The sequence below is a fragment of the Athene cunicularia genome, assembly GCF_003259725.1.
Source record: "Athene cunicularia isolate RWA chromosome 6 unlocalized genomic scaffold, athCun1 chr6_part1, whole genome shotgun sequence".
Taxonomy (NCBI): domain Eukaryota; kingdom Metazoa; phylum Chordata; class Aves; order Strigiformes; family Strigidae; genus Athene; species Athene cunicularia.
This window is the reverse complement of record NW_020799105.1, coordinates 23,235,716-23,248,634: the sequence shown is the minus strand read 5'-3', so window position 1 is coordinate 23,248,634 and position 12,919 is coordinate 23,235,716. Positions and strand designations below refer to the sequence as shown.

General features: G+C 38.9%; 1 protein-coding gene across 1 annotated transcript; it reads left to right on the top strand.

The window, feature by feature from the left end:
• The first annotated feature begins 229 nt into the window (after positions 1 to 229).
• On the top strand, positions 230 to 5,487 carry TEX36 (testis expressed 36). The gene is given in 5 exon segments (XM_026851562.1): positions 230 to 316; positions 1,113 to 1,244; positions 3,849 to 3,929; positions 5,240 to 5,456; positions 5,459 to 5,487. Coding segments are annotated over 5 exon segments (546 nt in total).
• The last annotated feature ends 7,432 nt before the right edge of the window (positions 5,488 to 12,919 follow it).

The following is a 12,919-nucleotide window of genomic DNA, read 5'->3' as shown; positions in this document are numbered from 1 at the left end:
TAATGTGTCATTGAAGTAATTGCACAAAACTAATTAATTTTTTAACAGAACTGCATTTCTCTCTCATTTTAAGACAGCATTCAATACTTTAACCAAATTGGTTTTGGTAAAAGCAAATAAGGAAATGCAGTGCTGCCTTTGCTGCTTTGGATCTTACTGAAACACCAGAATCAGTGACACACTCCGGGGGGTGTTCCTCTCCCCACTCTGAGCAGGACAGGTGCCCGCCATGGCAACCGCGGTGCCCGGACCAGGGATAGTGGCCATGCACAAGGGCAGGTGGTCCCACCCCAGCGAGCAGCACACCAGCACCTGGGTGAGAGCTGGGTGGGAGCCCCCATGTTCCTTTTTTATCCTTAAACTCTGGGAAAAACACGATGTTGAGAGTGGCTCCGCCCATTAGCCAGAAACGAGGGTTCTCGTTCCTGATGTTTACGAGGAAAAGTGCCCTAGGTATTGAGAGGAAGTGTGCTAAAGCAAACTGGCAGGATATTTTTTTCAGTTTTCCAGCAGTGCTGGCAGTCTCTTATTTTACATTTAGCTCTAGCCAATTTTCTTTATCTTCTGGAAAATGCCAGCTGACGTTTGCCTCAGTTCTCGCCCTCGGGAGAAGTGCCGCAGCCCCCGTCAGAGGGACGTCGGGTCACCCCAGGGCACTGCGGCGCTCGCCTGGCTGAGCTGTTCTCTCTCTGAACCCGTGGGTTCAGGCTGAGCTGTTCCCCAAAAGTTTTGTGCTTACAAACCTTCGGTCGTACAACAACAGGAGCAACGTGGGAGGAAAAAAAGACGTTATAGCAGGAGTGGTTTTGATGGATGGGTTATGGCTGTATAAACAATTTTCAGAAAGTTCCTAGAGAAATAAGATTCTTGTCTGTTTTACAGATCTGCGTCATGGGGTCTTTATGGTAGGGTTTGAGATGTGTGAGGAAGGCTCCTGATTTTTCCAGAGGCCGCTAGGTGCTGCTGCAATCCAAATAATTAAAAAAAAAAAAAAAAAAGGAAAATCCGGTTTTGCCCACATTTCTGATCAGTTTTATTTGATTGTTTGTTGTTGGCTTGCTTTTTTTTTATATTTTTTTTTTTAATGGGACACAATGGTCATTATTTTCTAGTTTGCTCATGTTGGAGTATGCCAGAGTCAGCCTGAGTCAGCTACAAGCTCTGCGCTAAAGCAGGTCCAGCACTCAGGAGTGGCTCAGAATATTGAGGATAGATTGCCGCGAGCGTACAGAACTCGGGAGCAGGTGAGTTACTGTGGCACTGCAGTCAATTTACAGAGCTCCTTTTTGCAAGTTATCACTTGCTAAGTTATAAGTAAGTATAGCACTTAGGGTAGTTAGCAAAGCAGTCATAGCGGACTGGCAGACTTTGTGCCTCAGGGAGTGAAATGATTGCTAGCTCTGCTAAGGACCAAACCCATTTTGCTGTTACTCAGTTATAATTTTGGATACTCAGAGCCCTGCTGTACTTATTGCTGAGTTCCAGCATCAGTTACTTTTCCCTTTTAATAGATACTATAGCTGTTTGAGACACATTTATGTGCCAAAATATGTTAGGACCAATTGTGGTCCAAAACCCATGTGTAAAGCCCTATAAGAACATTTAACTGAAATCTGATGATCTGTTTTGAATTGAATGTCAGAAATTCTGTCTATTCAGGCAAAGGATTATCTTTTTGATCATTAAAAAGTGAGATGCTTCCCATCTGAAATTATTTTTAAGGCTTGCTTAAAAATGAGGAGAGTTGAGACAAGTATGGAAACAAAATATAGTATTTTATAATCACAAGTATTTAAACTTTTACAATTTCATAAGCATGTTTTTATGTCCTTATTTTATCATCACACGAGCTTTGCTTTACCCACCCACTTTGTGCACAGAACATTTTCTATTTTCATTTTCTATAAGCGTAGCAATTACATTGAGTACATTTCACAGATTTTGCTATAATGAAGCACAGAAATGGGCTAGGAAGGAATATTTAAGAGGTAAGCTTGGGGCTAGTGAAAAGAAGATTATACTGTAACATGACTATATATTATGTTCATATTATGTATACCTGTCTGTGAAGCATCTGGTCTTAGCCACTGTCTGAAAAGGAGAAGCAGGTTGATGGACCTTTTATCAACACTAGAATGACTGTTCACCTGATGGTTTATGTCTTGTATTTACCAGCTACACTTTTTACCACTGTTAAAGAATTAGTGGAGTTCCTACCTGTCATAAATCAAGAAATAAAATTACATCAGAGGTGAAGATACATTAAAGGCTAAAATATGATGTCACAGGAACAATCTGAGGAAGTTTGTTTATGTGACATTTTTAAAAAGTCCAGATAGAGTGTTCGAAGCTCACTGCATGTGAAGCTGGATGTCTAATCTCTTTGTATGAGGGAACTCACTGGCTTGAGGTTAATTAATTTTCTCAGAAATATAGTACTGTTTAAGCTTATATTATCTATTATTTCTTAATACATGATAGTCCTATAATTCTTCTGTAATAGCTTTTTTTTAACCATTAGTTAATATGGGGAATCCTTCCAAGAGCTGATATTCAATATTTACCATCTTGGTTTTCTATTTTCCTGCAGCACATAGGCACTAGTAATAAACACTATTCCTAAAATGTTAAGATTGATGTGTAATTGCAGTAGGATATTTTAGTGAGTCTTACATTTTACTGACTTAGAAGGTGCTTATTTTTAAACACATATATGAGAATGTATCTGTTGAATTTATTTATCCATTGAACTACAGTCTGGTGGAATCTGTATGAGGAAACAAGTGAACGTGTGGCATGTACCTAAAAGAGGTAGAGAGCCTGTTGACTATACCAAATACCCTAAGATATGATGATGCAGCTGACTCCACACCGGCAAATTTTGTATTTGGTGATTGCCCTTGCTGGGTCAGGCCTCCAGTTACATTTATCTTTAGAACAATTCAGATTCGCTTACCCCAGAAACCCTTTTTTAAAATTGGGTTACATTAAAATTTGCTCTTCTGTTTGGAGGTGAATATTATAGTTGGACAATGAAAAATATATTCTGCAATGTTAAAAGTAAAAATTGCTACAGCATTTACAGAAATAACATCAGGTTCCCAACATGAAGCAGGAAAATAACGCTTCGGGAAGAACAGAGGAAATCTAATATTCTAGAAGTGTTTTCAGTGTTTCAATTTTTAGCTATTTGAATAATATTGCAATGATATATAACAAACAAACTTTTAAAAAAATATGTTAAATTGCTTTCAAAATAGTTCTTTTGCTGTTGTCCTTTTTTTTTTTCCTTCTAAAACTCTGGTTTCATTTTAGACAGTGGATGAACATTATGTTAAAGAATGAGATTATAAATTAGTTATGCAATTAATACCTCCTCCACTTCCCCTGCAACAAGCAGTGTACATGACATTCAGTACATAAATCATAGATTAATTCAGTTTTGAAGTCCCTTTTGTAGTTCATTTTAATTAGCTTTAGGCTTACTAATGAATCAAACAAGGCAATCCTGACATATATCTAGTATTTTGCTGCTTGCAGACAGAATGTATCATTTCTTATTTGAAAATTCACACTGTTATATTAATCATGTATATATTCAGCAAGTCAAGGGAGCACAGATCCTCCTGACAATTTTGTAAAAGAAAACTGAAATAAAATAGAGAGGGTCCACATTAGTCCTATAAAATTATGTGCAGTTGGAGATTCAACATACAAATATGACTACTGTGTTAGAATGTAGGCAGGTGTAATTTCAGCATCTGTCACAGAATGTAAGAACTAAGACTAGTAGACTCCAAGGTATGTGAAAATTCATATTTTTTTTTGCTATAATTTCTTTTTTTCAGAGAGTGGTGAACAACAATTTCCCATTTTCTTGTCATGACAACAGACACTGTCTACAGAATGTAGGAGAGTATTTTGATTTTGTAAGTACCCAGCACTAAAAAAATCAAGCAAGTTCATATCTCTCAGTCTGTCAGAGATTAAACACAGTATCTTTTCTCCCCCCACTACAAAAATTCTAGGTGCTAAAAATTGTGAGAAGAGGAAAATGTAAACAGCAAAGAAAACCACTTTTTATTAGTGTAGGGATGGGCCTCCTGGGGCTGACACAGGTATACAGCCACACGTGTGGTCATTGAGAGTGGCTGAAATCAAGGGGAACAGAAACCCATGATTTGGGTCTCTGACAAGTGTTTTCTAGTGGTCCTGTTTTTTATGTCTTAACGTGGTTTTGTAACCTGTTACATGTCCTGTTAGTCTGCTAAAAGTGATTGGCATTGTGATGGACTTTTGTAAGGATCTCAGCCACATTCAAAGTCCCACATATTTGGTTCAGTCACCTTTATCATAGGTTTAACCAAAATCCATAGGACACCCACAATATATCTCCAGAATGTATTATTTTCCAATCCACACCTCTTTATGATATACCTATTCAAATGTATGTTGCAAAAGCCACAACTTTGAATGGAATTTAAATTATTTGGGGATTTTCTGTATGTGCAATGGGTTCATCTTTTCCCACTTTTGTTAGGTTGTTGACATCTTTCTAGTCAGCAAAAGAAATAGTGCTGCTCACAAGATCATGAGTAGAGGAGGAAGCAGCAAACTGTGATATTGAAAGTTTATCTGACTTTAGGTTCTCAGACCTAGATTTTGTGGTATTCATTATTCACTGAGCAGCCTCCATTTCTGTGCACTTTTGTGCAGCGTCTCATAGTTTTAGCGATATTGATCAACCATAATTCCAAATAAATTTCCTGCAAGCTATGGAGTGTGAAAATCAGGCTATGTCTCTCTGTGTTTGGACACACAAGGGATAGCTTTGAAGATTCAGATTTCATGGTCTGTTTCAGTTTCTTTATTGCAGTCCAGACATAAAATTATTAACCTATTTCTCTGGGTTACTCTGAAGATTAATTTAGCTGAGTATAGCTAAATAGCCTTGAGTATATAGCATGCTACAGAAATGTAAAGTATAAGTGGTTTATTAGTACTAAGAGGTGGAAGGTCAACAGATTTCCCATTATATATGCAACCAGAAATGTTCATACAGGCAAGTCTGACAATATTATTTTTAACTTGCTGAAGATCAACCATGAGTTCTTGAAATCACTGTGGTAACAGCTTCGTTAACTTCCCAGTGGGGTAGTGACTGTTACAAGCTTTGCCTGTGAAACTGTGTTTGTAAGTCATATGTTTACATTAATTTTTCTTTCAATTCTTTTTCTAGGGTATGGGCCGGAGGAAAGTGGAACCAGAGAGACAGCAACAGAACTCACAGAACTTCTTCCTGTGGGCTCACGAATCCGTTCCTAGCAGCGAGGATGGTTTAACCATTTATCAGACATCATTTGTGAAAGATCTAAATACAGAGAGCCCATTTTGTAGGCGGTATCCAAAACACCACTCGGAGAAATGTTGTACTGACAAACCCGTTCCTGAGAATGAAAAAACCTGCAGCCAAACAAGCCATCTTAATTATAAAAACACCTTTGTAGCACTGACTTAGCATCATTAGAGCCTTTTCTCAAGATCTGAACTACTTTGTACTCAAATGGATGATGAAATAAACATTTGTGTAAAGTGAATGCGGTAGTACAATTGAGAGTTCATTGAGATCAACAATCATCTGTCATTCAAGACATACATTACTATAAAAATTTTAATGAAGAGGAGCATTATGAGGAAAAGCAGGATTCTACATATTTTTAGAAATATCTCTACTAGGAGAACAGAGATAGTGATTGTCCTTGGGTTATTTGATACTGGTTGACCCTCATCTTGATACAAAAGCTCCTTCAACTTCAGTATCAGTGGTATGGCTGTACCTCAAGCACCTGACAGCATCTGTGTTGACAGAAGGATGTGATGGAACTGGATCCGGGAGGATTTACCACAACAGGGAGCCAAAACCACCTGTTCAGGTAAGAGAGAAACTTTTCTGAAAAATGTCATGGCTATGAAGGTGAGTTGGTAGCCATTAAAGAAACTGGTTTAAAAAGAAGCTGCACATTAGATTGTTGTGCAAAATAACCGTCATGTTATGTTATAACACAGTGGTTGTATAAGCAAAAAAAGAAAGGATGTTGTAAACAATGTTTGCACGCCTGGGTGTGCACTCACAAGACACGAGTGTATGTATGTAGGCATTGTTCGTGGCAGGGGGAAGAAAGCTCAAGCTGGAAGTGTGAAGGCTGCAGGAACATTTGAGGCGGGCTGGATCTGAAAGAACTCGTTATTTTATAATTACATGTCCCTAAGAGAGTGAATTCAGAACTAATCCTCCAAGCACTCCGCTCCCAGAATTCATACTGGCTTTAGGATATGGAAGACATTAGAGTCAGACCTCCAAATAATGTGTTTTCCTCTTTTGGAGCATTTCCATTAATATCAATAAAATAATAGACCAAATGATGTATATACTAGAATTGATGTATATACTAGAATATACTAGAAATGAGCTTGTTGCTATGCAAAATAATGTTGACTAAAAGAATTCAAGTATAAGTTTAGGAGATAATTTCTTTGTTTACAAGATTAATAGAAAAATCAACCCCCAACCCATAGAATTCCCTGCATTGTAAGAGAAGCCTTGAAAATGAGCTATGTTAAGAAATTATTTCTGCCTTTCAGTGAACAGATACATCTTTTTGTATCAGCCTGCAATGGCTGACCTTTTTGTGTGCCATCAAAATAGATTTTTTTTTTTTTTTTTTTTTTTTTTATGAAGCTGCCCCTACTAAAGTTCTTGGGGTGCTGCACAATACGTAGAAATACAAAACATTAATGAACAATGTAAAAACAGATAAAAAGCCAAGTAACATAGTGTTATTAAAAAGAATTATTTTTTCTCAAAGTAAAGACAGCCTGCCTGACAACTCAAGAGTCAGAATTTCCAGAGCTTTAGCCAACAATTTTGTCTCCAAACTGATTCAAAACTAAAGTGTGTGCCAATCACATGGTAAATGAAGTACCCCATGCTGTTTGGCATACTCAAGAGGGCAATCTTGGACGTCCATCAGAAGGAAGAAACACATTCTTGCTACATTAGTAATGTTTATCTGTGGTTTAGCATTACAACTGGATATGGCAAAACAAATTGCTGTAGTTTGTTATGCCTTAAAACACCAATAGAAAGATTCCAGATTTCTTTTTTTCCCCTCTTTTTTTTTTTCTTCACATTTTGACTCAAGTATGGATTTTTATTTTTTTTTTAAAGTAACTGTGGATTAATACATATTCTCAGTTATATTGTGATAAAAATTCCAGAGGACAAACTGGAGAGATTGTGAAACCTCTATACAAACTGAAATACACTGTGCTGGGTCGAACAAAACAGGTGATTCCCACATATCTCATGCTCTGGCTGTGTTTCATGGGTAAATAAAGTGAGATACAATACACTGAATTCCAAAATGAATGATAAACATCCCAGATAAAGTCCAGAAAGTCATAGCCTTTCTGCCAATCAGAGAGGGACCTGTGGGTGTTGATTGACAGCCAGCTGAACATGAGCCAACAGTGTTCCCAGGTGGCCAAGAAGGCCAATGGCATCCTGGCTTGTGTCACCACTGGCGTGGCCAGCAGGGACAGGGAAGGGATGTTACCCCTGTACTCAACACTGGTGAGGCTGCCCCTCAATTCCTGGGTTCAGTTTTGGGCCCCTCACCCCAAAAAGGCCATTGAATGACTCGAGCATGGCCAGAGAAGGGCAACGGAGCTGGGGCAGGGTCTGGAGCACAGGTCTGCTGGGGAGCGGCTGGGGGAACTGGGGGGGTTCAGTCTGGAGAAGAGGAGGCTGAGGGGAGACCTCCTGGCCCTCTGCAACTCCCTGCCAGGAGGGGGCAGAGAGGGGGCATGAGTCTCTGGAGCCAAGGCCCCAGCGCCAGGCCCCGAGGGAATGGCCTCAAGCTGCCCAGGGCAGGGTCAGGCTGGCTCTGAGGAAGGATTTCTGTGCAGAAGGGGCTGTTGGGCGTTGGAATGGGCTGCCCAGGGCAGGGGGGGAGTCCCCGGGATCCCTGGAGGGGTTGAAGAGTCGGGCTGAGCCAGCACTGAGGGATCTGGGGGAGTTGGGAAGGGTCAGGGTGAGTTCCATGGTTGGACTGGAGGAGCTTCAAGGGCTTTCCCAACCTCGATGATTCTGTGAATTTCATTTGATTTTGTGACAATAATGTCTCTGAGAAGAAGGCCCTATTGAGTGGAAATATTTTTGAAATATGGGGTTTTTTGCTTTTGAGGGATGGAAAAGAGGGGATGAAAGCTGGTGACTCCCAGAAAGGTTTCCAAGGTGGTCAGGAAAGTGCTCCCAGCTGGTAGTTAATTAGGATCAGATAGGTGTAGGTAGGCTCACCAGAATGAGCACATTATGGGTTATCTCAGCCAAATACTACTGTAGAGAAGTAGAGGTTATGCTCTAGGTGGTGCTGATAAAGATGGACTTTTTTGTACCTTGTTTTATTTTAAAAAAACCCAAACAAACCAAACAAAAACCAAGTGAGTTTGTTTCAAAATTTCCTTGAATGGTATTATCAACAATTTTAACACAGCCAAAACGTCTTTACAGAAACAGGCTTTGCACTATAATCATTTTTAATGGCCAGGTATCATTGCCCTCTGTGTTTTCACCTGAGCCTGCAATTTAAGGGCTGTCTAATTTAAAAGTGTTTTCAGCATGTTAGCAAAATTCACAGAACTCAAACAAATTTGATTAAAAAAGTGAAACCAAGGGGCTGAGTAGATGGCTGCAAGTTCCTTTGGTTTAATGAGCTGCTACTCATCACCTGAACCCCTCAGTTGGCTATTATTGGTGATTAATAAGGCTGAGCTGAAGAGTAGCAAATTTACCACTTAACTTTCTGTACCCTGGTTGAAGACAGGTTGGGTTTTGTGTTGCATTGGTGTATCTGTGTTGGAATACAGTCTTATTTTATCTGCATGGTTATGTCCACTTATTTTAACTCTATTTGTGGTTTTTTTTTTCTTTTTTCTGCCCTGTTTGCTGACAACTAGACCTGAGAAAAGGGTCTCACGAAGCTGCTGTCTCTTGGACCACGCGGCCTCCTGGTAAGCTAGATTCAAGCCTTTATAGCTGTTCCATTTATGAAATGTTGTGATCTATGAGATGTTTTTAAGTCATTTTGACACTGATAGACAAACTATTGATGTTGTATGATAAGCAGATTTGTTTAGACCAACAGAGGGAAAGATATAAATTTTGCCTTTTGTTTACTTGGTGTCTAAAGAGGCTTAAAGAGATGGTTAAAGCCTGAACCACCTGGCCTGTGGGGAGGGTCGGATGGAAGGGGGAGTGCTGCTGCTCGTGAGCTAGTAATTCAATGGGGATGCAGCAGCTTGACTTTCAAGTCATCTGCTGCTAATCTAATCACTCTGTGTTCATAATCGAATCACTCCGTGTAGCTGAAATGTTTCTTACCGTGTACTCTCAAGGTTAGTCTGAGTGAAGTAACTTGATATAAATGTTGCGCTGAAGATGAGCCCTTTTCCTTCCCTGGGCTACACAGTAGCAATACTGTTGGACATCTGTCTAAACCCAAAACTGGTGCTGATTTATTTACAGCAATATAGTTCAAGTGTGGATGATATTCAGCTCTATAAATGTCCTTATATTGGTTTAACTTCTCTCTAGCTGAGCAAAGTGTGATGGTGCTTATGTTGAACTAAAAGTGTAGGCCTGGATCTAATAAGAATTTTTATGTTGATACAGTGGCCATGCTGGTTGACAAGGAATACATTTTTTGAAATTAATTAGAAACTTTGGATAAGGCATCTCTATCTTCAAATCACAGTCTTCAAACTTTTTTATTATTATTATTATTCCTTAAGCTCTCCCCTGCTGCTGCTACATTATTTAATAAGCAGTAGATGGCAAGTACAGAGACCCATTTGACTTTGGAGGAGGAAAGCACTATATAGAGCTGCCTCGTCCCAAATTTCTTGTTTTATGCATCCCTAACAAAGTAATAAAATAATGAGCTGTTAAAATATTTTTTCTGGAATATCTAGTTAAAGGGAAGTCTATTCAACAGGGAAGTAATCCTACCTGACCTTAATTTGGATGTATGGCAATAGTGGGTGGGAGTGAGTCATTAAAGCACTCAATTTATGATCCAGGCAGGCAGCTGTGTAGCATTTATGAAAAGCATGTTACCAGCTTGTTTTCTTGTCTGATCACTATTTGTGTTACTTCAGTGCATTCACCTGAAAGTGAAATATTTCAAATTATCAGTTCTGAAATGTGAGGAGACTTTCTGTATATTACAAGTCACATACCTCTGACCATCTTACTTTTTGCTGGATCGTGTCCTGTTTCGCTGCAGCCCAAAGCTGGTCACTGTATTGCAGGTTCAGCCTACAATACTGAGGGAATAATAACATCTCTCGGCTTGCTCATGAGAAGTAATTCTTAAAACCTTAATCTCTCCTGAAGCCATTGGGTTGAAATCATCTGTTTGGACAGTCTGTAAAACAGGATTGGAGGAAAAAAAAAAAAAAAGCAAGCTGGGCGAGCTTACATTTTCTCATTCTTTCTGAGGTTATGGAGCTAATTCTGTATGCAGCAAAAATGGAAACTCTGTAGAATTTACAGAGACTATATATATTTGAACTTGGGTTAATCTGATGGCAGATATTAGAGACACTTAAATCCCCAAAGTCTTCCATGGGTGCTTAAAATGCTGCTCTGGACAACTCTAAAGTGCCTTAGACTTGACAGCACCAAGCTCAAGCCTGCATCAGGGAAAAGATCCACAAATTAATTATTCTCATGTCACCACCGTGCTTTAAATTGAGAGAATGTTCAAACATACCAAGTTCTTCAGAGGGTACATGAAGAGCAGCTGTTATCACGTCTGTGTGTAAGAACTTAATTATTACAACACCCATTTGAAATAGGTTCTATTCTTTCCTCTGTTCTTGCATTGTTTCAGGGAGATGGTTATGGCTTATTACACAGGGGTGCAAGTTTTCTTTACTTTCCTCTTCCTGCAGCTGTCTCATATGCATGGAATATTTAGATGTTCATTAAATCACCAAGTTCACATGTATACATGAGTGAGCACGACGATCTAGCCCAGGGGTTAGAACACCCACCAGAGAGAGGGGGTTGCCTTCTTTGGGGTCCTTGTATGGCTTTTAAATTTGAAGTAAACATTAACAGAAGCAAGGACTGGAACTCAGGTCTGCCTGCTCACAGATGAGTGCCCAGACCACTGAACTAGAGAAAACCCTGGGCTTGCTTTCAAGCCTTGTGTTTAACCATTTCATACAAAATGTAGCAGCTCTGGCAGGAGGAGTATAGAGTGGTTGTTTCTCCAGATTATGTGAACCAGTTCAGAAAATCAGAAGAATTTTAGGAATACCTTTTTTTTTTTTTTTTTTTCCCCCTCCTTGCTGTGGGATGTCTAGAAATAGTGATATGATCATCATAAAGCACTATAATAGCAATGAACTAATTCTTACAGTAGCCCCATGAAGTATTTAAGTAGTGGTACTCATTTTGCAGATGACTTAATTGTGGCATGCTGTACTGAGGGCGATTGCTCTGTCAGCAGCAAAGCCATGCCTGTAAGATGGAGGAGTCCTGTCTCCTAGACTTTTGCTGTAACCAGCACTTCTTTCCCTGCATGCAGATTTGCTATAGAGTCTTTAGAGCTTCATTAGAGACCTAGTTGCCTGCTAGCATGTTATTTTAAGAAACTAATGGCTGTGTAGATGTTTTTATGATCCCTTTCAATATTCTATGGAATGAAAGACAAATTTGGTCACTGGAAGCATGCTATTTGTGAAACAGAAGTATTTTTTTTAAATCTTCCTCTCTCATTTCATTCCCCCCCTCCTCCCCCAAATAAAAATCGTTTTTTTAGATTGTGCAGTATATTCTAATACCTACAAATGGTAGTGCCTACTATGCAAACAGACCAACAGAAGTATCGAGTACTGTGCTCAGATGTAAATTCTTGTGGGATCAGGCTCTGTAATACTAACCAGACATTCATGCCTCAAATGGCATTTTAGGCATGCATTAATGACCCTAAGCGACAGACCTTCTCATCTTATTGCTTAATTAATCAATGGCCCAGTGGCACATTGGCAGTGCTCTTTTTCAAGCTGTGCCTCCCCTCAGATGGTAATCAGATGGTATATGGCTGTATCTACTTATGGGAAAGTCAAAACCCAATAAATAAAGTTTAATTTCCTGATTCCCCTGGGATATAGTGATTCTTTTTAACAATGCTTCTTCAGTTGAGTTGAAATTAAAAACCAGCATGATCAACATATTGCGTAATATTTCATGGATGGAGTTAAGCACCAGGTTTAAAGACTTTAAAAAAAAAAAAAGAAAAAAAAGAGGACTGGTGGGGAGAAGACTGTTGATACAGAAGCAGAATACTTTCAATCAAAAATGCCTAATCCTATTTTTGTTCCTGGTGTTAAACTCCACGTTGTCAGCGTTTAAGCATTACTGTAAAGGTTTTCTGTGCGTGTGTGGTGTTAATTTTCATTCTAAATTAAACTTGATATCATTTGAAATAGAATTAACATTTAATCTTAAGATCATGCAATACAGTTAGGTACCATAGGAGGGCAGAGGTATTGAACAGCTTTATTTTGATATGTAAGTGTTACATTAGTGTAAGAACTACTGTAGTGAGTTGAATTATCAGATTGATACTAGTGTCAGAGAAATGCAACAACTTGAGTCAGACACAAATATCGTTCCAGTTGTTCACTTTTGATGCTCACAAAGTTCAAAGATTTTTTCAATCCAGTTGTTTTGCCTTTGAGAGCCTATAATATGACTACAGTAACTTATTTAATCACTGACAATATCCAGCAAATTAACGAAATTAGTTCTTTAGTTTACTACTTAGATTTAATTCAACTTTTTATT